Source organism: Pristiophorus japonicus, chromosome 7 (genome assembly GCF_044704955.1).
Source record: "Pristiophorus japonicus isolate sPriJap1 chromosome 7, sPriJap1.hap1, whole genome shotgun sequence".
Classification (NCBI taxonomy): Eukaryota; Metazoa; Chordata; class Chondrichthyes; family Pristiophoridae; genus Pristiophorus; species Pristiophorus japonicus.
The window spans coordinates 250,490,864-250,518,790 of record NC_091983.1 but is presented as its reverse complement, the minus strand read 5'-3'; the positions used below and the strand labels follow the sequence as shown (position 1 = coordinate 250,518,790).

Genomic DNA, 27,927 nt, shown 5'->3' with positions numbered 1-27,927 from the left:
TAGGGCAGATAACCAAAAGCTTGGTCAAAGAGGTATCTTTTAAGGAGCGTTTTAAAGAGAGGTAGAGATGTGGAGAGGCTCAAGGAGGGAATTTCAGAGTCTAGGGACTCTGCAGCTGAAGGTACGGCCACCAACGGTGGAATGATTGAAATCACAATACTCAAGAGGCCAGAATTAGAGGAGTGCAGATATCGTGGAGGGTTGTGGGGCTGGAGGAGGTTATATAGATGGGGAGGGGTGAAGCTGTGGATGGATTTGAAAATGCTAGTTGTGGTTGTTGAAATATAGGTGGATGCTGTGCATTCTAGAAAAACGGCTATACACTACAGGCCAGTTATACTGAACAGGCTAGTTATATTGTCTTACAACGTATCTACAGCACAGAAACAAGTTCTTATGATACCAGACTGAGAGGCTATACCTATCAGGAGAGATTGAACACATTAGGGGTCTTTTCTCTCGAAGAGAGAAGACTACGGGGTGACCTGATAGACGTCTTTAAGATTAGGAAAGGGTTTGATCGGGTAGCCGGAGAGAAGATGATGCCACTTGTGGGCGAGACCAGAACTAGGCACCATAAATACAAGTCTCACTAATAAATACAATAGGGAATTCAGGCGAAACATCTTTAGCTAGAGATTGGCTAGAATGTGGAACTGGCTGCCCACAGGGAGTAGTTGAGCCGAATTAGCCTACATGCATTCAAGGGGAAGCACATGAGGGAGAAAGGAATCGAAGGATATGCTGATGTTGGATGAAGAAGGGTGTGAAACATAAACTGCATGAAGCAGTTGGGCTGAATGTGTATCTGTGTTGTAAATACTATGTCATACGTTGTAATACTTTGCTTATTTAGATCCAGATCTGCAAATCCTGGATATATGGTGCCTGTTTTCCACCAGAATAAGCCCCACGGAAGAGAATCCACATATTTTACAGCCTGCGCTTCTTACCCTCGGACTTCTGCAGCAGTGAGAGCGATTTGTTCTCCAGGTCCTGCAGGGTGCCCAGGTCGTGAGCGATGCTCTGCAGCAGGTGCCCGAGCTGCTCTTCCAGCTGTGGGTGCTGTCGCTTCACCACCCTGGACAGCAGCTGCTCCTGAAGCCCCTCGAACGTCACCGTGCAGTTTATCAGAGTAACCAAGATGCAGACGGCCGGGAGAAAGTTCGGATTGGACATCCGGGTGGTCATGTATAGCCTGCAGCAACATTGTGAACCCAGTGAGCAGCTCTCATACTAACTCCAGTCATTACCTGTGCCGTGCATGCTGCATTTCATTCCCATAGGCAGCTGGCTAATTCCCTGCATTCTGTCAATGCTGGTAATGTGCTGGCCAAGGTTATGGCCAGGATCATGGTCAGGGTCATGGTCAGGGGCCAGGGTCATGGTCAGGGTCATGGTCAGGAGCCAGGGTCATGGTCAGAGGTCAGGGTCATGGTCAGGGGCCAGGGTCATGGTCAGGATCATGGTCAGGGGCCAGGGTGATGGTCAGGGGCCAGGGTCATGGTCAGGGGTCATGGTCATAGTCAGGGGTCAGGGTCATAGTCAGGAGCCAGGGTCATGGTTAGGGGCCAAGATCATGGTCAGGGGCCAGGGTCATGGTCAGGACATGGTCAGGGGCCAAGATCATGGTCAGGGTCATGGTCAGGACGTGCTCATGGACCAAGATCATGGTCAGGGGCCAGGGTCATGGTCAGGGAATAAGATCATGGTCAGGGGCCAGGGTCATGGTCAGGACGTGGTCAGGGGCCAAGATCATGGTCAGGGGCCAGGGTCATGGTCAGGACGTGGTCAGGGACCAAGATCATGGTCAAGGGCCAGGGTCATGGTCAATGTCAGGCCAGGGTCTGTCAGGGGCCAGGGTCATGGCTAGAGACTATGGGCCAGAACCTCCACTTTTTTTGCATGCTTAACGCCCACTTAACGCCCTTTTTACCGTTGAAATGACGTATAACGTCCATATATCACCCATTTTGGCACGAAATGGAAACTGACGGTCATTTTTTTGAAACTTATCGCCAAACGTTACTTTCCCCATGTACTTAATGCTGAGAAAAAATATTCCCGCCCGCCCTCTTGTTTGGGGCGGAATCAGCAGAATGGGCGAATTCAACGCCCATAATATCGCCCAGCGTTACTTTCTGCATGGAATTAACGGCGAGATTCAATATTAACGCCCGCCCACTGTTTTTTGTCATAAAGAGCATATTTACCCAAACTAGCGGCCATGGAGATCGCCCAGTGTCAATTTCACCACCACCAACACATCGGCCACAATATCGCTCGCCCAAAAAAACGCCCACAAAAAGTGGAACTAACCGGAAGGAATCACAGCGCTATGGACGCCATGTTCTAGATCACATGTCGTGTCCTTTAAAAGGCCGCTGTGCTTCAACCTCGGCGGAGGTCAGATGTACTCTGCAGGTCGTTGGAGTTGATGTGAACATCTCTAAAAACATCTTGACCACACTGTGACCGATTGGAATTGGAGAGGTGTGTTCGTCGGGACATTCCTTGTTTGTGAGCAATCGGTGGAAAACACAGAGCTACTGCAATGGGGCCTGTCCTGCCTCACCCTCTCTGGGTGACCAAATACATGCAGCAGACTCGAGATCGCCGAAGGTACGATCCACTGCATTATGTGCCCAATGTAAGACGTGACAGACAGATGAGGAGGACCAGACGGTACACCCCCCGCATGTACACGGAGAAGCATTCTTACCTCGACTTGCCCGACACCACCTGCCTTCAGAGACTGCGCTTCCACAAAGAGGTTATCACTGAGGTATGCCAGCTCATAAGGGAAGATCTACAGCTTGCCAGCACCATCAGTACTGCACTGTCCGTCGAGGTCAAAGTCACCGCGGCACTGTCGTTCTATGCCTCGGGTTCTTTTCACAGCTGGCGACATTTGCGGACTTTCCCAGCATGCCACACATCGCTGCATTAGACAGGTCACTGAAGCCCTGCACACACGCAGGAGGGTCTTGATCAGCTTCCCTATGACCAGGGAGGCACAGAGTGAGAGGGCTCTAGGATTCTCCAGAATTGCAAACTACCCCAAGGTGCAGGGAGCAATAGACTGTACGCAAATCGCGATGCGGGCACCTTTTCGGGATGCTGAGGTTTTCAGGAACCACAAGGGATTGCAATCCCTGAATGTCCAACTGGTTGTGGACCACCAGCAAAGTATACTGGCAGTGAATGCTCAATTTCCAGGCAGCATCCATGATGCTCACATCCTGTGTGAGAGCACTGTATCTGACTTGTTTAACAATCAGCCACAAGGTCGATGGTGGATGCTTGGTGACAAAGGATATGGCCTCACCACCTGGCTGATGACCCCCCTGCGTGACACCCACACCGAGGCCGAGAGGCGATACAACGAGAGCCACAGAGCAACTCGAAATATCGTGGAGAAAACCATTGGAGTGCTGAAGCAGCACTTTAGATGCTTGGACCACTCAGGAGGCGAGCTCCAATACCACCCTGAGCAGGTAGCTCAATTCGTGGTGGTGTGCTCCATGCTGCACAACTTGGCTATCAGGAGGCGACACGAATTGCCTGATGAGTCTGACAGTCCATCTCACCAGAGAGAGGAAGAGGAGGACGAGGAGTCGGACGCTGACATCAGCCCATAAAATCAGGCTGACGCTGAAGCCATGCCCCCGCCCTCCTGTAGACCACATGAAAGGGCCCAGGGTGGCATGATAGCTGCAAGAGCCTTATGTCAGGAGCTCATCAATGATCGCTTTGCCTGAAAGAACGTTGGTGTTATTTACAAGGCTGACACACTGCTGAGGACATCACCTTGGTGACAGTTAAAGTTTAAGTTGATTGAAGTTAAGTGTGATTATACCTTTGGATGTTAAGGAATCACCAGTGTGTAATGGTGCAGCTATCTGAGCCAATGTGCTACAAGGTTTTGTTAAATAAAAAACATTTAAACCAAACATTAGTCTGAAATCATCAGTATTTTTGTACAAACCAACCCTCCGCCCCCACCTCCCCCACCCCTCCGCTTCTCCTCTCCGCCTCTACCCCTTCCCCTCCTGACTCCAAACCGCCTGGCCGAGGAGGTTCTCAGGCGATGTTTCATTGGGGGGGGTGTGGGGGGGTTGATGGCTGAAGTGCTGCTTGGACGGATACGGGAGAGAATGGTCCCGAGATGGGAACGTGCTCCGAGCCAGAAGCAAGATGTTGCTGGTGGCTCCCATGTGTGGTTGGCAATGGGGGTCTCCAGGGCCTCCTCCATCCCTTCCATGTTAGATCTTATTTGATGGAAAAAACTCGGTGCCAACTATGTTCTTGGTGCTTAGTCGGTTTTTTGCTACTGGTGAATCTCAGTCGTTCCTCCCACAACAGCCAGACAAGAACACACCACAGCCACACACGCTTTCTCTGTCTCCTCTTCTGCGCATGTCATGATGACCCTTGACCTCCTGAATTGCGGGAATCGAGCGTTGTCATGCCGTTGCTAAGGACGGCTACACTTAACAGCAGAAGATTAAAAAAATTTAACGCTACCGCCCATTTGATATCGCTCGCGGTCACGCCCTTTTTCAAAAATGTAAACGAGGTGTTTTCAGAATGGACGAGAAGCGGGTGATCTGAAAACCCTTTTTTAATGCCCACGCCAGAAATAACGCCCATTTTTGGGCGATAAGTGCAAAAGTGGAGGTTCTAGCCTGTAGTCAGGGAGCTTGCAGGGTACATAGAAACTGACTGCAAAAGCTTCTATAAATATGAAAAGAAAAAGATTAATGAAGACAAACGTAGGTCCCTTGCAGTCGGATTCAGGTGAACTTATAACGGGGAACAAAGAAATGGCAGACCAATTGAACAAATATTTCGATTCTGTTTTCACGAAGGAAGACACAAATAACCTTCCGGAAATACGAGGGGACAGTGGGTCTAGCGAGAAGGAGGAACTGAAGGATATCCTTATTAGGCGGGGAATTGTGTTAGGGAAATTGATGGGATTGAAGGCCGATAAATCCCCAGCCTGATAGTCTGCATCCCAGAGTATTTAAATAAGTGGTCCTAGAAATTGTGGATGCATTGGTGATCATTTTCCAACACTCATAGACTCTGGATCAGTTCCTATGGACTGGAGGGTAGCTAATGTAACACCACTTTTTAAAAAGGGAGGGAGAGAGAAAAATTGTAGACCAGTTAGCCTGACATCAGTAGTGGGGAAAATGTTGGAATCAATCATTAAGGATGAAATAGCAGCGCATTTGGAAAGCCATGAACAGGATCGGTCCAAGTCAGCATGGATTTATGAAGGGGAAATCATGCTTGACGAATCTTCTAGAATTTTTTGAACTAGCAGAGTGGACAAGGGAGAACCAGTGGATGTGGTGTATTTGGACTTTCAAAAGGCTTTTGACAAGGTCCCGCACAAGAGATTGGTGTGCAAAATCAAAGCACATGGTATTGGGGGTAATGTACTGACGTGGATAGAGAACTCGATGGCAGACAGGAAGCAGAGAGTCGGGATAAACGGGTCCTTTGCAGAATGGAGTGCCGCAGGGCTCAGTGCTGGGACCCCAGCTCTTTACAATATACATTAATGATTTGGATGAAGGAATTGAGTATAATATCTCCAAGTTTGCAGATGACACTAAACTGGGTGGCGGTGTGAGTTGTGAGGAGGACGCTAAGAGGCTGCAGGGTGACTTGGACAGGTTAGATGAGTGGGCAAATGCATGGCAGATGCAGTATAATGTGGATAAATGTGAGGTTATCCACTTTGGTGGCAAAAACACAAAGGCAGAATGTTATCTGAATGGTGGCAGTTTAGGAAAAGGGGAGGTGCAATGAGACCTGGGTGTCATGGTTCATCAGTCATTGAAAGTTGGCATGCAGGTACAGCAGCGGTGAAGAAGGCAAATGGTATGTTGGTCTTCATAGCTAGGGGATTTGAGTATAGGAGCAGGGAGGTCTTACTGCAGTTGTACAGGGCCTTGGTGAGACCACACCTTGAATATTGTGTGCAGTTTTGGTCTCCTAATCTGAGGAAGGACATTCTTGCTATTGAGGGAGTGCAGCGAAGGTTCACCAGACTGATTCCCGGGATGGCGGGACTGACATATGAGGAGAGACTGGATCAACTGGGCCTTTATTCACTGGAGTTTATTATGATGAGAGGGGATCTCATAGAAACATATAAGATTCTGACGGGACTGGACAGGTTAGATGCAGGAAGAATGTTCCCGATGCTGGGGATGTCCAGAACCAGGGGATATAAGCTTAGGATAAGAGGTAGGCCATTTAGGACTGAGATGAGGAGAAACTTCTTCACTCAGAGAGTTGTTAACCTGTGGAATTCCCTGCTGCAGAGAGTTGTTGATGCCAGTTCATTGGATATATTCAAGAGGGAGTTAGATATGGCTCTTACGGTTAAAGGGACCAAGGGGTATGGAGAGAAAGCAGGAAAGGGGTACTGAGGGAATGATCAGCCATGATCTTATTGAATGGTGGCGCAGTCTCGAAGGGCCGGATGGCTTACTCCTGCACCTATTTTCTATGTTTCTATGTTTCTATGTCAGAGGCCAGGGTCATGGTCAAGGGCCAGGGTCGTGGTCAATGTCAGGACAGGGCCAGAGTCATGACCAAGATCAGGGCCAGAGTCAGGGTCAGGAACAGGATTAGGATCAGAGTCGGGGCAAGGGTAATGGTCAAGGTAATGCCAACGCCGGGGCCAGAGTTAATCAGGGGCCAGAGTAATGGTCAAGGTAATACCAGGGTCAAGGTCAGGGTCAAAGCCAGGATCAGGGTCACAGTTAGAGATGGGGCCAGGGTAACGGTCAGGGCCAGGATCAGGGTCATGGTCAGAGCTGGGGACAGGACCAGTGTCAGGATCAGGGCCAGCATCAGGGTTAGAGCCAGAGCCATGACCAGGGTCAGAGTCAGAGTCAGAGTCAGAGTCAGAGTCAGAGTCAGAGTCAGGGTCAGGGTCAGGGTCAGGGTCAGGGTCAGGGACAGGATCAGGATCAGGATCAGGATCAGAGTCAGAGTCAGAGTCAGAGTCAGAGTCAGGGTCAGGGTCAGGGTCAGGGACAGGATCAGGATCAGGATCAGGATCAGGATCAAAGTCAGAGTCAGAGTCAGAGTCAGAGTCAGGGTCAGGGTCAGGGTCAGGGACAGGATCAGTATCAGGATCAGGATCAGAGTCAGAGTCAGAGTCAGGATCAGGATCAGGGTCAGGGTCAGGGTCAGAGATGGGATCAGGATCAGAGTCAGAGTCAGGGTCAGAGTCAGAGTCAGAGTCAGAATCAGAATCAGAGTCAGGGTCAGAGTCAGGATCAGGATCAGGGTCACAGTCAGAGTCAGGGTCAGGGTCAGGATCAGGGTCAGGATCAGGGTCAGAGTCATGGTCAGGGTCAGAGTCAGAGTCAGGGTCAGGGTCAGGGTCAGGGTCAGGGTCAGAGTCAAGGTCAGGGTCAGGGTCAGGGATGGGATCAGGATCAGAGTCAGAGTCAGGGTCAGGGTCAGGATCAGGATCAGGGTCAGGGTCAGGATCAGGATCAGGGTCAGGATCAGGATCAGAGTCAGGGTCAGAGTCAGGATGAGGGATGGGATCAGGATCAGAGTCAGGATCAGGATCAGAGTCAGGGTCAGAGTCAGGATCAGGGTCAGAGTCAGGATCAGAGTCAGGGTGAGGGATGGGATCAGGATCAGAGTCAGAGTCAGAGTCATGGTCAGGGTCAGGGATGAAATCAGGATCAGAGTCAGAGTCAGAGTCATGGTCAGGGTCAGGGATGGGATCAGGATCAGAGTCAGAGTCAGGATCAGGATCAGGGTCAGAGTCAGAGTCAGGATCAGAGTCAGAGTCAAGGTCAGGATCAGGGTCAGAGTCAGAGTCAGAGTCAGAGTCAGAGTCATGGTCAGGGTCAGGGATGGGATCAGGATCAGAGTCAGAGTCAGAGTCAAGGTCAGGATCAGGGATGGGATCAGGATCATAGTCAGAGTCAGAGTCAGGGTCAGGGTCAGGGATGATATCAGGATCAGAGTCAGAGTCAAGGTCAGGGTCAGGGTCAGGGATGGGATCAGGATCAGAGTCAGAGTCAGAGTCAGGATCAGGGTCAGAGTCAGGATCAGGGTCAGAGTCAGAGTCAGGATCAGAGTCAGAGTCAAGGTCAGGATCAGGGTCAGAGTCAGAGTCATGGTCAGGGTCAGGGATGGGATCAGGATCAGAGTCAGAGTCAGAGTCAGAGTCAAGGTCAGGGTCAGGGATGGGATCAGGATCATAGTCAGAGTCAGAGTCAGGGTCAGGGTCAGGGTCAGGGATGGGATGGGATCAGGATCAGAGTCAGAGTCAGGGTCAGGGTCAGGGTCAGGGTCAGGGTCAGGGTCAGGGATGGGATCAGGATCAGAGTCAGAGTCAAGGTCAGGGTCAGTGATGGGATCAGGGTCAGAGTCAGAGTCAGAGTCAGGGTCAGGATCAGGATCAGGATCATGCTCAGGGTCAGGATCAGGGTCAGGGATGGGATCAGGATCAGAGTCAGAGTCAAGGTCAGGGTCAGGGATGGGATCAGGATCAGAGTCAGAGTCAGGGTCAGGGTCAGGATCAGGGTCAGGATCAGGATCAGAGTCAGAGTCAGAGTCAGGGTCAGGATCAGGATCAGAGTCAGAGTCAGAGTCAGCATCAGGGTCAGGGATGGGATCAGGGTCAGAGTCAGGGTCAGGATCAGGGTCAGGATCAGGATCAGAGAGTCAGGGTCAGGATCAGGATCAGAGTCAGAGTCAGAGTTAGCATCAGGGTCAGGGATGGGATCAGGGTGAGGATCAGGATCAGAGTCAGAGTCAGGGTCAGGATCAGGTTCAGAGTCAGGGTCAGAGTCAGGGTCAGGGTCAGGATTAGGGTCGGGATTAGGGTCAGAGTCAGAGTCAGGGTCAGAGTCAGAGCCAGGATCAGGGTCAGGATCAGAGCAGGGTCAGGGTCAGGGTCAGGGTCAGAGTCAGAGTCAGGATCAGGGTCAGGGTCAGGATCAGGGTCAGGGTCAGGGATGGGATCAGGGTCAGAGTCAGGGTCAGAGTCAGGGTCAGAGTCAGAGCCAGGATCAGGGTCAGGATCAGAGCAGGGTCAGGGTCAGGGTCAGCGTCAGAGTCAGATTCAGAGACAGTCAGGGTCAGGGTCAGGGTCAGAGTCAGAGTCAGAGTCAGGATCAGGGTCAGAGTCAGAGTCAGAGTCAAGGTCAGGGTCAGGGATGGGATCAGGGTCAGAGTCAGAGTCAGAGTCAGAGTCAGGGTCAGGGTCAGGGTCAGGGTCAGAGTCAGAGTCAGAGTCAAGGTCAGGGTCAGGGATGGGATCAGGGTCAGAGTCAGAGTCAGAGTCAGAGTCAGAGTCAGGATCAGAGTCAGACTCAGAGTCAGAGTCAGAGTCAGAGTCAGGGTCAAAGTCAGAGTCAGGATCAGGGTCAGAGTCATGGTCAGGGTCAGGGATGGGATCAGGATCAGAGTCATGGTCAGGGTCAGGGTCAGGGATGGGATCAGAGTCAGAGTCAGAGTCAGAGTCAGGGTCAGGGTCAGGGTCAGGGATGGGATCAGAGTCAGAGTCAGAGTCAGGATCAGGGTCAGAGTCAGGGTCAGGATCAGAGTCAGAGTCAGAGTCAGAATCAGGGTCAGGGTCTGGGTCAGAATCAGAGTCAAGGTCAGGGTCAGGGTCAGGATCAGGGTCAGAGTCAGAGTCAGAGTCAGAGTCAGAGTCAGAGTCATGGTCAGGGTCAGGGATGGGATCAGGATCAGAGTCAGAGTCAGAATCAAGGTCAGGGTCAGGGATGGGATCAGGATCATAGTCAGAGTCAGAGTCAGAGTCAGGGTCAGGGTCAGGGATGAGATCAGGATCAGAGTCAGAGTCAAGGTCAGGGTCAGGGTCAGGGATGGGATCAGGATCAGAGTCAGAGTCAGGGTCAGGGTCAGGGATGGGATCAGGATCAGAGTCAGAGTCAGGGTCAGGGTCAGGGATGGGATCAGGGTCAGAGTCAGAGTCAAGGACAGGGTCAGGGATGGGATCAGGGTCAGAGTCAAAGTCAGAGTCAGGGTCAGGGTCAGGATCAGGGTCAGGATCAGAGTCAGGATCAGGATCAGGATCAGGATCAGAGTCAGGGTCAGGGTCAGGGATGGGATCAGGGTCAGAGTCAGAGTCAGAGTCAGGGTCAGGATCAGGATCAGAGTCAGAGTCAGGGTCAGGATCAGGATCAGAGTCAGAGTCAGGATCAGGGTCAGGGATGGGATCAGGGTCAGAGTCAGAGTCAGGGTCAAGGTCAGGATCAGACTCAGAGTCAGGATCAGGGTCAGGGATGGGATCAGAGTCAGAGTCAGGGTCAGGATCAGGATCAGGATCAGAGTCAGAGTCAGGATCAGAGTCAGAGTCAGGGTCAGGGTCAGGGTCAGAGTCAGAGTCAGGATCAGGGTCAGAGTCAGAGTCAGGCTCAGAGTCAGGATCAGGGTCAGGGACGGGATCAGGGTCAGAGTCAGAGTCAGAGTCGGGGTCAGGGTCAGGGTCAGAGTCAGAGTCAGGATCAGAGTCAGAGTCAGAGTCAGGGTCAGGGTCAGGGTCAGGGTCAGAGTCAGGATCAGAGTCAGAGTCAGAGTCAGGGTCAGGGTCAGGGTCAGGGTCAGGGTCAGAGCCAGAGTCAGGATCAGGGTCAGAGTCAGAGTCAGGCTCAGAGTCAGGATCAGGGTCAGGGACGGGATCAGGGTCAGAGTCAGAGTCAGAGTCAGGGTCAGGGTCAGGGTCAGGGTCAGAGTCAGAGTCAGAGTCAGGGTCAGGGTCAGACTCAGAGTCAGAGTCAGGGTCAGGGTCAGAGTCAGAGTCAGGGTCAGGGTCAGAGTCAGGATCAGAGTCAGGGTCAGAGTCAGGATCAGGGTCAGGGATGGGATCAGGGTCAGAGTCAGAGTCAGAGTCAGGGTCAGGGTCAGGGTCAGGGTCAGGGTCAGTGTCAGGGTCAGGGTCAGGGTCAGGGTCAGAGTCAGAGTCAGGGTCAGTGTCAGGGTCAGAGTCAGAGTCAGAGTCAGGGTCAGAGTCAGAGTCAGAGTCAGGGTCAGTGTCAGGGTCAGGGTCAGAGTCAGAGTCAGGATCAGGGTCAGGGTCAGGGTCAGGGTCAGGGTCAGAGTCAGGATCAGAATCAGAGTCAATGTCAGAGTCAGGATCAGGATCAGGATCAGGGTCAGGGTCAGGGTCAGGGTCAGGGTCAGAGTCAGGGTCAGGGTCAGAGTCAAGGTCAGGGTCAGGGATGGGATCAGGGTCAGAGTCAGAGTCAGGGTCAGAGTCAGGATCAGAGTCAGGGTCAGAGTCAGAGTCAGGGTCAGAGTCAGAGCCAGGATCAGGGTCAGGATCAGAGCAGTGTCAGGGTCAGGGTCAGAGTCAGGGTCAGGGTCAGGGAAGGGAAAAGGGTCAGGATCAGGATCAGAGTCAGAGTCAGGGTCAGAGTCAGGGTCAGGGTCAGAGTCAGAGCCAGAGCCAGGATCAGGGTCAGGATCAGAGCAGGGCCAGGGTCAGAGTCAGAGCCAGGATCAGGGTCAGGATCAGAGCAGGGTCAGGGTCAGAGTCAGAGTCAGAGACAGGGATGGGATCAGGATCAGAGTCAGAGTCAGGTCAGAGTCAAGGTCAGGGTCAGGATCAGGTTCAGGATCAGAGTCAGAGTCAGGATCAGGGTCAGGGTCCGAGTCAGGATCAGGGTCAGGGTCAGGATCAGGATCAGACTCAGAGTCAGGGTCAGGGTGAGGGATGGGATCAGGATCAGAGTCAGAGTCATGGTCAGGGTCAGGGATGGGATCAGGATCAGAGTCAGAATCAGAGTCATAATCATGGTCAGGGTCAGAGATGGGATCAGGATCAGAGTCAGAGTCAGAGTCAGAGTCATGGTCAGGGTCAGGGATGGGATCAGGATCAGAGTCAGAGTCAGAGTCAGAGTCAGGGTCAGGGTCAGGGTCAGGGATGGGATCAGGATCAGAGTCAGAGTCAGAGTCATGGTCAGGGTCAGGGATGGGATCAGGATCAGAGTCTGAGTCAGAGTCAGAGTCAGAGTCAGAGTCAGGATCAGGGTCAGGATCAGAGTCAGAGTCAGAGTCAGGATCAGGGTCAGGGTCAGGGTCAGGGTCAGGGTCAGGATCAGGATCAGAGTCAGGGTCAGGATCAGAGTCAGAGTCATGGTCAGGGATGGGATCATGACCAGAGTCAGAGTCAGGATCAGGGTCAGGGTCAGGATCAGAGTCAGAGTCAGAGTCAGGATCAGGGTCAGGGTCAGGGTCAGGATCAGGATCAGAGTCAGGGTCAGGATCAGAGTCAGAGTCATGGTCAGGGATGGGATCATGACCAGAGTCAGAGTCAGGATCAGGGTCAGGGTCAGGATCAGAGTCAGAGTCAGAGTCATGGTCAGGGTCAGGGATGGGATCAGGGTCAGAGTCAGAGTCAGGATCAGGGTCTGGGTCAGGATCAGAGACAGAGTCAGGATCAGGGTCAGGATCAGGATCAGAGTCAGGGTCAGAGTCAGGGTCAGGATCAGGGTTAGGGTCAGGGTCAGGATCAGAGTCAGGATCAAGGTCAGGGTCAGGGTCAGGGTCAGAGTCATGGTCAGGGTCAGGGATGGGATCAGAATCAGAGTCAGAGTCAGAGTCAGGATCAGGGTTAGGGTCAGGGTCAGGATCAGAGTCAGGATCAAGGTCAGGATTAGAGTCAGAGTCATGGTCAGGATCAGGGATGGGATCAGGATCAGAGTCAGAGTCAGAGTCAGGATTAGGGTCAGGGTCAGTATCAGAGTCAGGGTCAGGGTCAGGGTCAGGATCAGAGTCAGAGTCAAGGTCAGGGTCAGAGTTAGAGTCAGAGTCAGAGTCATGGTCAGGGTCAGGGTCAGAGTCAGAGTCAAGGATGGGATCAGGATCAGAGTCAGAGTCAGAGTCAGAGTCATGGTCAGGGATGGGATCAGGATCAGAGTCAGAGTCAGGATGAGGGTCAGGGTCAGAGTCAGGGTCAGGGTCAGAGTCAGAGTCAGGATCAGGGTCTGGGTCAGGATCAGAGTCAGAGTCAGAGTCAAGGTCAGGGTCAGAGTCAGAGTCAGAGTCACGGTCAGGGTCAGGGTCAGAGTCAGAGTCAAGGATGGGATCAGGATCAGAGTCAGAGTCATGGTCAGGGATGGGATCAGGATCAGAGTCAGAGTCAGGATGAGGGTCAGGGTCAGAGTCAGGGTCAGGGTCAGAGTCAGAGTCAGGATCAGGGTCTGGGTCAGGATCAGAGTCAGAGTCAGAGTCAGGATCAGGGTCTGGGTCAGGATCAGAGTCAGAGTCAAGGTCAGGGTCAGAGTCAGAGTCAGAGTCAGAGTCACGGTCAGGGTCAGGGTCAGAGTCAGAGTCAAGGATGGGATCAGGATCAGAGTCAGAGTCATGGTCAGGGATGGGATCAGGATCAGAGTCAGAGTCAGGATCAGGGTCTGGGTCAGGATCAGAGTCAGAGTCAAGGTCAGGGTCAGAGTCAGAGTCAGAGTCTGATTCAAGATCAGGGTCAGGGTCAGGGTCAGAGTCAGGATCAGGGTCAGGGTCAGGGATGGGATCAGGATCAAAGGTCAGAGTCAAGGTCAGGGTCAGGGATGGGATCAGAATCAGAGTCATAATCATGGTCAGGGTTAGAGATGGGATCAGGATCAGAGTCAGAGTCAGAGTCAGAGTCATGGTCAGGGTCAGGGATGGGATCAGGATCAGAGTCAGAGTCAGAGTCATGGTCATGGTCAGGGATGGGATCAGGATCAGAGTCAGAGTCAGAGTCAGAGTCAGGATCAGGGTCAGGGTCAGGATCAGAGTCAGAGTCAAGGTCAGGGTCAGTGATGGGATCAGAGTCAGAGTCAGAGTCAGGATCAGAATCAGGGTCAGGATCAGGGTCAGGGATGGGATCAGGATCAGAGTCAGAGTCAAGGTCAGGGTCAGGGATGGGATCAGGGTCAGAGTCAAATTCAGAGTCAGGGTCAGGGTCAGGATCAGGGTCAGATTCAGAGTCAGAGTCAGGATCAGGGTCAGGGATGGGATCAGGATCAGAGTCAGAGTCAAGGTCAGGGTCAGGGATGGGATCAGGGTCAGAGTCAAAGTCAGAGTCAGGGACAGGGTCAGGATCAGGGTCAGATTCAGAGTCAGAGTCAGGATCAGGGTCAGAGTCAGGATCAGGGTCAGGGTCAGGGTCAGGGTCAGGGATGGGATCAGAGTCAGGGTCAGAGTCAGAGTCAGAGTCAGTGTCAGGGTCAGGGTCAGGGATGGGATCAGAGTCAGGGTCAGAGTCAGAGTCAGGGTCAGAGTCAGAGTCAGGGTCAGGGTTAGGGTCAGGGTCAGGATCAGGGTTAGGGTCAGGGTCAGGATCAGAGTCAGGATCAAGGTCAGGGTCAGGGTCAGGGTCAGAGTCATGGTCAGGGTCAGGGATGGGATCAGAATCAGAGTCAGAGTCAGAGTCAGAGTCAGGATCAGGGTTAGGGTCAGGGTCAGGATCAGAGTCAGGATCAAGGTCAAGATTAGAGTCAGAGTAATGGTCATAATCAGGGATGGGATCAGGATCAGAGTCAGAGTCAGGGTCAGGGATGGGATCAGAGTCAGGGTCAGAGTCAGAGTCAGGGTCAGAGTCAGTGTCAGAGTCAGTGTCAGAGCCAGGAGCAGGGTCAGAGTCAGAGTCAGGATCAGGGTCAGGGTCAGGGATGGGATAAGGGTCAGAGTCAGAGTCAGAGTCAGGGTCAGGATCAGAGCCAGAGTCAGGATCAGGATCAGGATCAGAGTCAGAGTCAGAGTCAGAGTCAGGATCAGAGTCAGAGTCAGGATCAGAGTCAGGGTCAGAGTCAGAGCCAGGATCAGGATCAGAGCAGAGTCAGGGTCAGAGTCAGAGTCAGAGACAGGGTCAGGGTCAGGGTCAGGGTCAGAGACAGAGTCAGGGTCAGGGTCAGGGTCAGGGATGGGATCAGGATCAGAGTCAGAGTCAGGGTCAGGGTCAGGGTCAGGGTCAGGGGTGGGATCAGGATCAGCATCAGAGTCAAGGTCAGGGTCAGAGTCAAGGTCAGGGTCAGGATCAGGATCAGGATCAGAGTCAGAGTCAGAGTCAGGATCAGGGTCAGGGTCAGAGTCAGGATCAGGGTCAGGGTCAGAATCAGGATCAGACTCAGAGTCAACGTCAGGGTCATGGTCAGGGTCAGGGATGGGATCAGGATCAGAGTCAGAGTCATGGTCAGGGTCAGGGATGGGATCAGAATCAGAGTCATAATCATGGTCAGGGTCAGAGATGGGATCAGGATCAGAGTCAGAGTCAGAGTCATGGTCAGGGTCAGGGATGGGATCAGCATCAGAGTCAGAGTCAGAGTCAGGATCAGGGTCAGGGTCAGGGTCAGGGTCAAGGTCAAGGTCAGGATCAGAGTCAGGATCAGGGTCAGGGTCAGGGTCAGGATCAGAGTCAGGGTCAGGGTCAGGATCAGAGTCAGAGTCAGGGTCAGGGTCAGGGTCAGAGTCAGGGTCAGAGTCAGAGTCAGAGTCAGGATCAGGATCAGGATCAGAGTCAGAGTCAGGATCAGAGTCAGAGTCAGAGTCATGGTCAGGGTCAGGGATGGGATCAGGATCAGAGTCAGAGTCAGGATCAGGGTCAGGGTCAGGGTCAGGATCAGAGTCAGAGTCAGGATCAGAGTCAGAGTCAGAGTCAAGGTCAGGGTCAGGGATGGGATCAGGATCAGAGTCAGAGTCAGAGTCAGAGTCAGGATCAGGGTCAGGGTCAGAGTCAGAGTCAGGGTCAGGGTCAGGGTCAGGGTCAGGGTCAGGGTCAGAGTCAGAGTCAGAGTCAGGATCAGGATCAGGATCAGAGTCAGAGTCAGGGTCAGAGTCAGAGTCAGAGTCAGAGTCAGGATCAGAGTCAGGGTCAGGGTCAGAGTCAGAGCCAGGATCAGGGTCAGGATCAGAGCAGGGCCAGGGTCAGAGTCAGAGTCAAGGTCAGGGTCAGGATCAGGTTCAGGATCAGAGTCAAGGTCAGGGTCAGGATCAGGTTCAGGATCAGAGTCAGAGTCAGGATCAGGGTCAGGGTCCGAGTCAGGATCAGGGTCAGGGTCGGGATCAGGATCAGACTCAGAGTCAGGGTCAGGGTGAGGGATGGGATCAGGATCAGAGTCAGAGTCAGAGACAGGGATGGGATCAGGATCAGAGTCAGAGTCAGGTCAGAGTCAAGGTCAGGATCAGAGTCAGGGTCAGGGTCAGAGTCAGAGCCAGGATCAGGGTCAGGATCAGAGCAGGGCCAGGGTCAGAGTCAGAGCCAGGATCAGGGTCAGGATCAGAGCAGGGTCAGGGTCAGAGTCAGAGTCAGAGACAGGGATGGGATCAGGATCAGAGTCAGAGTCAAGGTCAGAGTCAAGGTCAGGGTCAGGATCAGGTTCAGGATCAGAGTCAGAGTCAGGATCAGGGTCAGGGTCCGAGTCAGGATCAGGGTCAGGGTCAGGATCAATTTCAGACTCAGAGTCAGGGTCAGGGTGAGGGATGGGATCAGGATCAGAGTCAGAGTCATGGTCAGGGTCAGGGATGGGATCAGGATCAGAGTCAGAATCAGAGTCATAATCATGGTCAGGGTCAGAGATGGGATCAGGATCAGAGTCAGAGTCAGAGTCAGAGTCAGAGTCAGAGTCATGGTCAGGGTCAGGGATGGGATCAGGATCAGAGTCAGAGTCAGAGTCAGAGTCATGGTCAGGGTCAGGGATGGGATCAGGATCAGAGTCAGAGTCAGAGTCATGGTCAGGGTCAGGGATGGGATCAGGATCAGAGTCAGAGTCAGAGTCAGGATCAGGGTCAGGATCAGAGTCAGAGTCAGAGTCAGGATCAGGGTCAGGGTCAGGGTCAGGATCAGGATCAGAGTCAGGGTCATGGTCAGGGATGGGATCATGACCAGAGTCAGAGTCAGGATCAGGGTCAGGGTCAGGATCAGAGTCAGTGTCAGAGTCAGAGTCAAGGTCAGGGTCAGGGATGGGATCAGGATCAGAGTCAGAGTCAGAGTCATGGTCAGGGTCAGTGTCAGGGATGGGATCAGGATCAGAGTCAGAGTCAGAGTCAGAATCAGGGTCAGGGTCAGGGATGGGATCAGGGTCAGAGTCAGAGTCAGGATCAGGGTCAGGGTCAGGGATGGGATCAGGATCAGAGTCAGAGTCAAGGTTAGGGTCAGTGATGGGATCAGAGTCAGAGTCAGGATCAGGTTCAGGGTCAGGGATGGGATCAGGATCAGAGTCAGAGTCAAGGTCAGGGTCAGGATCAGGTTCAGGATCAGAGTCAGAGTCAGGATCAGGGTCAGGGTCCGAGTCAGGATCAGGGTCAGGGTCAGGATCAGGATCAGACTCAGAGTCAGGGTCAGGGTGAGGGATGGGATCAGGATCAGAGTCAGAGTCATGGTCAGGGTCAGGGATGGGATCAGGATCAGAGTCAGAATCAGAGTCATAATCATGGTCAGGGCAGAGATGGGATCAGGATCAGAGTCAGAGTCAGAGTCAGAGTCAGAGTCATGGTCAGGGTCAGGGATGGATCAGGATCAGAGTCAGAGTCATGGTCAGGGTCAGGGATGGGATCAGGATCAGAGTCAGAGTCAGAGTCATGGTCAGGGTCAGGGATGGGATCAGGATAAGAGTCAGAGTCAGAGTCAGGATCAGGGTCAGGATCAGAGTCAGAGTCAGAGTCAGGATCAGGGTCAGGGTCAGGGTCAGGGTCAGGATCAGGATCAGAGTCAGGGTCAGGATCAGAGTCAGAGTCATGGTCAGGGATGGGATCATGACCAGAGTCAGAGTCAGGATCAGGGTCAGGGTCAGGATCAGAGTCAGAGTCAGAGTCAGGATCAGGGTCAGGGTCAGGGTCAGGATCAGGATCAGAGTCAGGGTCAGGATCAGAGTCAGAGTCATGGTCAGGGATGGGATCATGACCAGAGTCAGAGTCAGGATCAGGGTCAGGGTCAGGATCAGAGTCAGAGTCAGAGTCATGGTCAGGGTCAGGGATGGGATCAGGGTCAGAGTCAGAGTCAGGATCAGGGTCTGGGTCAGGATCAGAGACAGAGTCAGGATCAGGGTCAGGATCAGGATCAGAGTCAGGGTCAGAGTCAGGGTCAGGATCAGGGTTAGGGTCAGGGTCAGGATCAGAGTCAGGATCAAGGTCAGGGTCAGGGTCAGGGTCAGAGTCATGGTCAGGGTCAGGGATGGGATCAGAATCAGAGTCAGAGTCAGAGTCAGGATCAGGGTTAGGGTCAGGGTCAGGATCAGAGTCAGGATCAAGGTCAGGATTAGAGTCAGAGTCATGGTCAGGATCAGGGATGGGATCAGGATCAGAGTCAGAGTCAGAGTCAGGATTAGGGTCAGGGTCAGTATCAGAGTCAGGGTCAGGGTCAGGGTCAGGATCAGAGTCAGAGTCAAGGTCAGGGTCAGAGTTAGAGTCAGAGTCAGAGTCATGGTCAGGGTCAGGGTCAGAGTCAGAGTCAAGGATGGGATCAGGATCAGAGTCAGAGTCAGAGTCAGAGTCATGGTCAGGGATGGGATCAGGATCAGAGTCAGAGTCAGGATGAGGGTCAGGGTCAGAGTCAGGGTCAGGGTCAGAGTCAGAGTCAGGATCAGGGTCTGGGTCAGGATCAGAGTCAGAGTCAGAGTCAAGGTCAGGGTCAGAGTCAGAGTCAGAGTCACGGTCAGGGTCAGGGTCAGAGTCAGAGTCAAGGATGGGATCAGGATCAGAGTCAGAGTCATGGTCAGGGATGGGATCAGGATCAGAGTCAGAGTCAGGATGAGGGTCAGGGTCAGAGTCAGGGTCAGGGTCAGAGTCAGAGTCAGGATCAGGGTCTGGGTCAGGATCAGAGTCAGAGTCAGAGTCAGGATCAGGGTCTGGGTCAGGATCAGAGTCAGAGTCAAGGTCAGGGTCAGAGTCAGAGTCAGAGTCAGAGTCACGGTCAGGGTCAGGGTCAGAGTCAGAGTCAAGGATGGGATCAGGATCAGAGTCAGAGTCATGGTCAGGGATGGGATCAGGATCAGAGTCAGAGTCAGGATCAGGGTCTGGGTCAGGATCAGAGTCAGAGTCAAGGTCAGGGTCAGAGTCAGAGTCAGAGTCTGATTCAAGATCAGGGTCAGGGTCAGGGTCAGAGTCAGGATCAGGGTCAGGGTCAGGGATGGGATCAGGATCAAAGGTCAGAGTCAAGGTCAGGGTCAGGGATGGGATCAGAATCAGAGTCATAATCATGGTCAGGGTTAGAGATGGGATCAGGATCAGAGTCAGAGTCAGAGTCAGAGTCATGGTCAGGGTCAGGGATGGGATCAGGATCAGAGTCAGAGTCAGAGTCATGGTCATGGTCAGGGATGGGATCAGGATCAGAGTCAGAGTCAGAGTCAGAGTCAGGATCAGGGTCAGGGTCAGGATCAGAGTCAGAGTCAAGGTCAGGGTCAGTGATGGGATCAGAGTCAGAGTCAGAGTCAGGATCAGAATCAGGGTCAGGATCAGGGTCAGGGATGGGATCAGGATCAGAGTCAGAGTCAAGGTCAGGGTCAGGGATGGGATCAGGGTCAGAGTCAAATTCAGAGTCAGGGTCAGGGTCAGGATCAGGGTCAGATTCAGAGTCAGAGTCAGGATCAGGGTCAGGGATGGGATCAGGATCAGAGTCAGAGTCAAGGTCAGGGTCAGGGATGGGATCAGGGTCAGAGTCAAAGTCAGAGTCAGGGACAGGGTCAGGATCAGGGTCAGATTCAGAGTCAGAGTCAGGATCAGGGTCAGAGTCAGGATCAGGGTCAGGGTCAGGGTCAGGGTCAGGGATGGGATCAGAGTCAGGGTCAGAGTCAGAGTCAGAGTCAGTGTCAGGGTCAGGGTCAGGGATGGGATCAGAGTCAGGGTCAGAGTCAGAGTCAGGGTCAGAGTCAGAGTCAGGGTCAGGGTTAGGGTCAGGGTCAGGATCAGGGTTAGGGTCAGGGTCAGGATCAGAGTCAGGATCAAGGTCAGGGTCAGGGTCAGGGTCAGAGTCATGGTCAGGGTCAGGGATGGGATCAGAATCAGAGTCAGAGTCAGAGTCAGAGTCAGGATCAGGGTTAGGGTCAGGGTCAGGATCAGAGTCAGGATCAAGGTCAAGATTAGAGTCAGAGTAATGGTCATAATCAGGGATGGGATCAGGATCAGAGTCAGAGTCAGGGTCAGGGATGGGATCAGAGTCAGGGTCAGAGTCAGAGTCAGGGTCAGAGTCAGTGTCAGAGTCAGTGTCAGAGCCAGGAGCAGGGTCAGAGTCAGAGTCAGGATCAGGGTCAGGGTCAGGGATGGGATAAGGGTCAGAGTCAGAGTCAGAGTCAGGGTCAGGATCAGAGCCAGAGTCAGGATCAGGATCAGGATCAGAGTCAGAGTCAGAGTCAGAGTCAGGATCAGAGTCAGAGTCAGGATCAGAGTCAGGGTCAGAGTCAGAGCCAGGATCAGGATCAGAGCAGAGTCAGGGTCAGAGTCAGAGTCAGAGACAGGGTCAGGGTCAGGGTCAGGGTCAGAGACAGAGTCAGGGTCAGGGTCAGGGTCAGGGATGGGATCAGGATCAGAGTCAGAGTCAGGGTCAGGGTCAGGGTCAGGGTCAGGGGTGGGATCAGGATCAGCATCAGAGTCAAGGTCAGGGTCAGAGTCAAGGTCAGGGTCAGGATCAGGATCAGGATCAGAGTCAGAGTCAGAGTCAGGATCAGGGTCAGGGTCAGAGTCAGGATCAGGGTCAGGGTCAGAATCAGGATCAGACTCAGAGTCAACGTCAGGGTCATGGTCAGGGTCAGGGATGGGATCAGGATCAGAGTCAGAGTCATGGTCAGGGTCAGGGATGGGATCAGAATCAGAGTCATAATCATGGTCAGGGTCAGAGATGGGATCAGGATCAGAGTCAGAGTCAGAGTCATGGTCAGGGTCAGGGATGGGATCAGCATCAGAGTCAGAGTCAGAGTCAGGATCAGGGTCAGGGTCAGGGTCAGGGTCAAGGTCAAGGTCAGGATCAGAGTCAGGATCAGGGTCAGGGTCAGGGTCAGGATCAGAGTCAGGGTCAGGGTCAGGATCAGAGTCAGAGTCAGGGTCAGGGTCAGGGTCAGAGTCAGGGTCAGAGTCAGAGTCAGAGTCAGGATCAGGATCAGGATCAGAGTCAGAGTCAGGATCAGAGTCAGAGTCAGAGTCATGGTCAGGGTCAGGGATGGGATCAGGATCAGAGTCAGAGTCAGGATCAGGGTCAGGGTCAGGGTCAGGATCAGAGTCAGAGTCAGGATCAGAGTCAGAGTCAGAGTCAAGGTCAGGGTCAGGGATGGGATCAGGATCAGAGTCAGAGTCAGAGTCAGAGTCAGGATCAGGGTCAGGGTCAGAGTCAGAGTCAGGGTCAGGGTCAGGGTCAGGGTCAGGGTCAGGGTCAGAGTCAGAGTCAGAGTCAGGATCAGGATCAGGATCAGAGTCAGAGTCAGGGTCAGAGTCAGAGTCAGAGTCAGAGTCAGGATCAGAGTCAGGGTCAGGGTCAGAGTCAGAGCCAGGATCAGGGTCAGGATCAGAGCAGGGCCAGGGTCAGAGTCAGAGTCAAGGTCAGGGTCAGGATCAGGTTCAGGATCAGAGTCAAGGTCAGGGTCAGGATCAGGTTCAGGATCAGAGTCAGAGTCAGGATCAGGGTCAGGGTCCGAGTCAGGATCAGGGTCAGGGTCGGGATCAGGATCAGACTCAGAGTCAGGGTCAGGGTGAGGGATGGGATCAGGATCAGAGTCAGAGTCAGAGACAGGGATGGGATCAGGATCAGAGTCAGAGTCAGGTCAGAGTCAAGGTCAGGATCAGAGTCAGGGTCAGGGTCAGAGTCAGAGCCAGGATCAGGGTCAGGATCAGAGCAGGGCCAGGGTCAGAGTCAGAGCCAGGATCAGGGTCAGGATCAGAGCAGGGTCAGGGTCAGAGTCAGAGTCAGAGACAGGGATGGGATCAGGATCAGAGTCAGAGTCAAGGTCAGAGTCAAGGTCAGGGTCAGGATCAGGTTCAGGATCAGAGTCAGAGTCAGGATCAGGGTCAGGGTCCGAGTCAGGATCAGGGTCAGGGTCAGGATCAATTTCAGACTCAGAGTCAGGGTCAGGGTGAGGGATGGGATCAGGATCAGAGTCAGAGTCATGGTCAGGGTCAGGGATGGGATCAGGATCAGAGTCAGAATCAGAGTCATAATCATGGTCAGGGTCAGAGATGGGATCAGGATCAGAGTCAGAGTCAGAGTCAGAGTCAGAGTCAGAGTCATGGTCAGGGTCAGGGATGGGATCAGGATCAGAGTCAGAGTCAGAGTCAGAGTCATGGTCAGGGTCAGGGATGGGATCAGGATCAGAGTCAGAGTCAGAGTCATGGTCAGGGTCAGGGATGGGATCAGGATCAGAGTCAGAGTCAGAGTCAGGATCAGGGTCAGGATCAGAGTCAGAGTCAGAGTCAGGATCAGGGTCAGGGTCAGGGTCAGGATCAGGATCAGAGTCAGGGTCATGGTCAGGGATGGGATCATGACCAGAGTCAGAGTCAGGATCAGGGTCAGGGTCAGGATCAGAGTCAGTGTCAGAGTCAGAGTCAAGGTCAGGGTCAGGGATGGGATCAGGATCAGAGTCAGAGTCAGAGTCATGGTCAGGGTCAGTGTCAGGGATGGGATCAGGATCAGAGTCAGAGTCAGAGTCAGAATCAGGGTCAGGGTCAGGGATGGGATCAGGGTCAGAGTCAGAGTCAGGATCAGGGTCAGGGTCAGGGATGGGATCAGGATCAGAGTCAGAGTCAAGGTTAGGGTCAGTGATGGGATCAGAGTCAGAGTCAGGATCAGGTTCAGGGTCAGGGATGGGATCAGGATCAGAGTCAGAGTCAAGGTCAGGGTCAGGATCAGGTTCAGGATCAGAGTCAGAGTCAGGATCAGGGTCAGGGTCCGAGTCAGGATCAGGGTCAGGGTCAGGATCAGGATCAGACTCAGAGTCAGGGTCAGGGTGAGGGATGGGATCAGGATCAGAGTCAGAGTCATGGTCAGGGTCAGGGATGGGATCAGGATCAGAGTCAGAATCAGAGTCATAATCATGGTCAGGGCAGAGATGGGATCAGGATCAGAGTCAGAGTCAGAGTCAGAGTCAGAGTCATGGTCAGGGTCAGGGATGGATCAGGATCAGAGTCAGAGTCATGGTCAGGGTCAGGGATGGGATCAGGATCAGAGTCAGAGTCAGAGTCATGGTCAGGGTCAGGGATGGGATCAGGATAAGAGTCAGAGTCAGAGTCAGGATCAGGGTCAGGATCAGAGTCAGAGTCAGAGTCAGGATCAGGGTCAGGGTCAGGGTCAGGGTCAGGATCAGGATCAGAGTCAGGGTCAGGATCAGAGTCAGAGTCATGGTCAGGGATGGGATCATGACCAGAGTCAGAGTCAGGATCAGGGTCAGGGTCAGGATCAGAGTCAGAGTCAGAGTCAGGATCAGGGTCAGGGTCAGGGTCAGGATCAGGATCAGAGTCAGGGGCAGGATCAGAGTCAGAGTCAAGGTCAGGGATGGGATCATGACCAGAGTCAGAGTCAGGATCAGGGTCAGGGTCAGGATCAGAGTCAGTGTCAGAGTCAGAGTCAAGGTCAGGGTCAGAGTCATGGTCAGGGTCAGTGTCAGGGATGGGATCAGGATCAGAGTCAGAGTCAGAGTCAGAGTCAGAGTCATGGTCAGGGTCAGGGATGGGATCAGGGTCAGAGTCAGAGTCAGGATCAGGGTCTGGGTCAGGATCAGAGTCAGAGTCAGGATCAGGGTCAGGATCAGGATCAGAGTCAGGGTCAGAGTCAGGGTCAGGATCAGGGTTAGGGTCAGGGTCAGGATCAGAGTCAGGATCAAGGTGAGGGTCAGGGTCAGGGTCAGAGTCATGGTCAGGGTCAGGGATGGGATCAGAATCAGAGTCAGAGTCAGAGTCAGAGTCAGGATCAGGGTTAGGGTCAGGGTCAGGATCAGAGTCAGGATCAAGGTCAGGATTAGAGTCAGAGTCATGGTCAGGATCAGGGATGGGATCAGGATCAGAGTCAGAGTCAGAGTCAGGATTAGGGTCAGGGTCAGGGTCAGTATCAGAGTCAGGGTCAGGGTCAGGGTCAGGATCAGAGTCAGAGTCAAGGTCAGGGTCAGGGTCAGGGTCAGAGTCAGGATGAGGGTCAGGGTCAGAGTCAGGGTCAGGGTCAGAGTCAGAGTCAGGATCAGGGTCTGGGTCAGGATCAGAGTCAGAGTCAAGGTCAGGGTCAGAGTCAGAGTCAGAGTCATGGTCAGGGTCAGAGTCAGAGTCAGAGTCAGAGTCAAGGTCAGGGTCAGGGTCAGGGTCAGAGTCAGGATCAGGGTCAGGGTCAGAGTCAGGGTCAGGGTCAGGGATGGGATTAGGATCAGAGTCAGAGTCAAGGTCAGGGTCAGGGATGGGATCAGAATCAGAGTCATAATCATGGTCAGGGTTAGAGATGGGATCAGGATCAGAGTCAGAGTCAGAGTCAGAGTCATGGTCAGGGTCAGGGATGGGATCAGGATCAGAGTCAGAGTCAGAGTCATGGTCATGGTCAGGGATGGGATCAGGATCAGAGTCAGAGTCAGAGTCAGAGTCAGGATCAGGGTCAGGGTCAGGATCAGAGTCAGAGTCAAGGTCAGGGTCAGTGATGGGATCAGAGTCAGAGTCAGAGTCAGGATCAGAATCAGGGTCAGGATCAGGGTCAGGGATGGGATCAGGATCAGAGTCAGAGTCAAGGTCAGGGTCAGGGATGGGATCAGGGTCAGAGTCAAAGTCAGAGTCCGGGTCAGGGTCAGGATCAGGGTCAGATTCAGAGTCAGAGTCAGGATCAGGGTCAGAGTCAGGATCAGGGTCAGGGTCAGGGTCAGGGATGGGATCAGAGTCAGGGTCAGAGTCAGAGTCAGAGTCAGAGTCAGAGTCAGTGTCAGGGTCAGGGTCAGGGATGGGATCAGAGTCAGGGTCAGAGTCAGAGTCAGGGTCAGAGTCAGAGTCAGGGTCAGGGTTAGGGTCAGGGTCAGGATCAGGGTTAGGGTCAGGGTCAGGATCAGAGTCAGGATCAAGGTCAGGTCAGGGTCAGGGTCAGAGTCAGGATCAGGGATGGGATCAGGATCAGAGTCAGAGTCAAGGTCAGGGTCAGGGATGGGATCAGAATCAGAGTCATAATCATGGTCAGGGTTAGAGATGGGATCAGGATCAGAGTCAGAGTCAGAGTCAGAGTCATGGTCAGGGTCAGGGATGGGATCAGGATCAGAGTCAGAGTCAGAGTCATGGTCATGGTCAGGGATGGGATCAGGATCAGAGTCAGAGTCAGAGTCAGAGTCAGGATCAGGGTCAGGGTCAGGATCAGAGTCAGAGTCAAGGTCAGGGTCAGTGATGGGATCAGAGTCAGAGTCAGAGTCAGGATCAGAATCAGGGTCAGGATCAGGGTCAGGGATGGGATCAGGATCAGAGTCAGAGTCAAGGTCAGGGTCAGGGATGGGATCAGGGTCAGAGTCAAAGTCAGAGTCAGGGTCAGGGTCAGGATCAGGGTCAGATTCAGAGTCAGAGTCAGGATCAGGGTCAGAGTCAGGATCAGGGTCAGGGTCAGGGTCAGGGTCAGGGATGGGATCAGAGTCAGGGTCAGAGTCAGAGTCAGAGTCAGAGTCAGAGTCAGAGTCAGAGTCAGAGTCAGGGTCAGGGTCAGGGTCAGGGTCAGTGTCAGTGTCAGGGTCAGGGTCAGGGATGGGATCAGAGTCAGGGTCAGAGTCAGAGTCAGGGTCAGAGTCAGAGTCAGGGTCAGCGTTAGGGTCAGGATCAGGGTTAGGGTCAGGGTCAGGATCAGGGATGGGATCAGAGTCAGGGTCAGAGTCAGAGTCAGGGTCAGAGTCAGAGTCAGGGTCAGGGTCAGGGATGGGATCAGAGTCAGGGTCAGAGTCAGAGTCAGGGTCAGAGTCAGAGTCAGAGTCAGTGTCAGGGTCAGGGTCAGGGATGGGATCAGAGTCAGGGTCAGAGTCAGAGTCAGGGTCAGAGTCAGAGTCAGGGTCAGGGTTAGGGTCAGGGTCAGGATCAGGGTTAGGGTCAGGATCAGAGTCAGGATCAAGGTCAGGGTCAGGGTCAGGGTCAGAGTCATGGTCAGGGTCAGGGATGGGATCAGAATCAGAGTCAGAGTCAGAGTCAGAGTCAGGATCAGGGTTAGGGTCAGGGTCAGGATCAGAGTCAGAATCAAGGTCAGGATTAGAGTCAGAGTCATGGTCAGGATCAGGGATGGGATCAGGATCAGAGTCAGAGTCAGAGTCAGGATTAGGGTCAGATTCAGGGTCAGTATCAGAGTCAGGGTCAGGGTCAGGGTCAGGGTCAGGATCAGAGTCAGAGTCAAGGTCAGGGTCAGGGTCAGAGTCAGAGTCAGAGTCAGAGTCATGGTCAGGGTCAGGGTCAGAGTCAGAGTCAAGGATGGGATCAGGATCAGAGTCAGAGTCAGAGTCATGGTCAGGGATGGGATCAGGATCAGAGTCAGAGTCAGGATGAGGGTCAGGGTCAGAGTCAGGGTCAGGGTCAGAGTCAGAGTCAGGATCAGGGTCTGGGTCAGGATCAGAGTCAGAGTCAAGGTCAGGGTCAGAGTCAGAGTCAGAGTCATGGTCAGGGTCAGGGTCAGAGTCAAGGTCAGGGTCAGAGTCAGGGTCAGAGTCAGGATCAGGGTCAGGGTCAGAGTCAGGGTCAGGGATGGGATCAGGATCAGAGTCAGAGTCAAGGTCAGGGTCAGGGATGGGATCAGAATCAGAGTCATAATCATGGTCAGGGTCAGAGATGGGATCAGGATCAGAGTCAGAGTCAGAGTCAGAGTCATGGTCAGGGTCAGGGATGGGATCAGGATCAGAGTCAGAGTCAGAGTCATGGTCAGGGATGGGATCAGGATCAGAGTCAGAGTCAGAGTCAGGATCAGGGTCAGGGTCAGGATCAGAGTCAGAGTCAAGGTCAGGGTCAGTGATGGGATCAGAGTCAGAGTCAGAGTCAGGATCAGGATCAGGGTCAGGATCAGGGTCAGGGATGGGATCAGGATCAGAGTCAGAGTCAAGGTCAGGGTCAGGGATGGGATCAGGGTCAGAGTCAAAGTCAGAGTCAGGGTCAGGGTCAGGATCAGGGTCAGATTCAGAGTCAGAGTCAGGATCAGGGTCAGAGTCAGGATCAGGGTCAGGGTCAGGGTCAGGGTCAGGGATGGGATCAGAGTCAGTTTCGGAGTCAGAGTCAGAGTCAGTGTCAGGGTCAGGGTCAGGGATGGGATCAGAGTCAGAGTCAGAGTCAGAGTCAGGGTCAGAGTCAGTGTCAGAGTCAGTGTCAGAGTCAGGAGCAGGGTCAGAGTCAGAGTCAGGATCAGGGTCAGGGTCAGGGATGGGATAAGGGTCAGAGTCAGAGTCAGAGTCAGGGTCAGGATCAGAGCCAGAGTCAGGATCAGGATCAGGATCAGGGTCAGAGTCAGAGTCAGGATCAGAGTCAGAGTCAGGATCAGAGTCAGGGTCAGAGTCAGAGCCAGGATCAGGATCAGAGCAGAGTCAGGGTCAGAGTCAGAGTCAGAGTCAGAGACAGGGTCAGGGTCAGGGTCAGGGTCAGAGACAGAGTCAGGGTCAGGGTCAGGGTCAGGGATGGGATCAGGATCAGAGTCAGAGTCAGGGTCAGGGTCAGGGTCAGGGTCAGGGTCAGGGGTGGGATCAGGATCAGCATCAGAGTCAAGGTCAGGGTCAGAGTCAAGGTCAGGGTCAGGATCAGGATCAGGATCAGAGTCAGAGTCAGAGTCAGGATCAGTGTCAGGGTCAGAGTCAGGATCAGGGTCAGGGTCAGAATCAGGATCAGACTCAGAGTCAACGTCAGGGTCATGGTCAGGGTCAGGGATGGGATCAGGATCAGAGTCAGAGTCATGGTCAGGGTCAGGGATGGGATCAGAATCAGAGTCATAATCATGGTCAGGGTCAGAGATGGGATCAGGATCAGGGTCAGGGTCAGGATCAG

At 53.5% G+C, this 27,927-nt stretch overlaps 1 protein-coding gene across 3 annotated transcripts in view; it reads right to left on the bottom strand.

Annotated features, from left to right (window-relative positions):
- The window catches only part of LOC139267496 (dynein axonemal heavy chain 6-like), a 729,921-nt gene that overhangs the window by 416,410 nt on the left and 285,584 nt on the right, over window positions 1–27,927 (bottom strand). For all 3 annotated transcript variants that reach the window (XM_070885895.1, XM_070885898.1, XM_070885896.1), the window contains one exon: window positions 954–1,198. In XM_070885895.1, coding sequence (XP_070741996.1) covers window positions 954–1,198 — 245 coding nt within the window. The remainder of the gene's footprint in view (window positions 1–953; window positions 1,199–27,927) is intronic.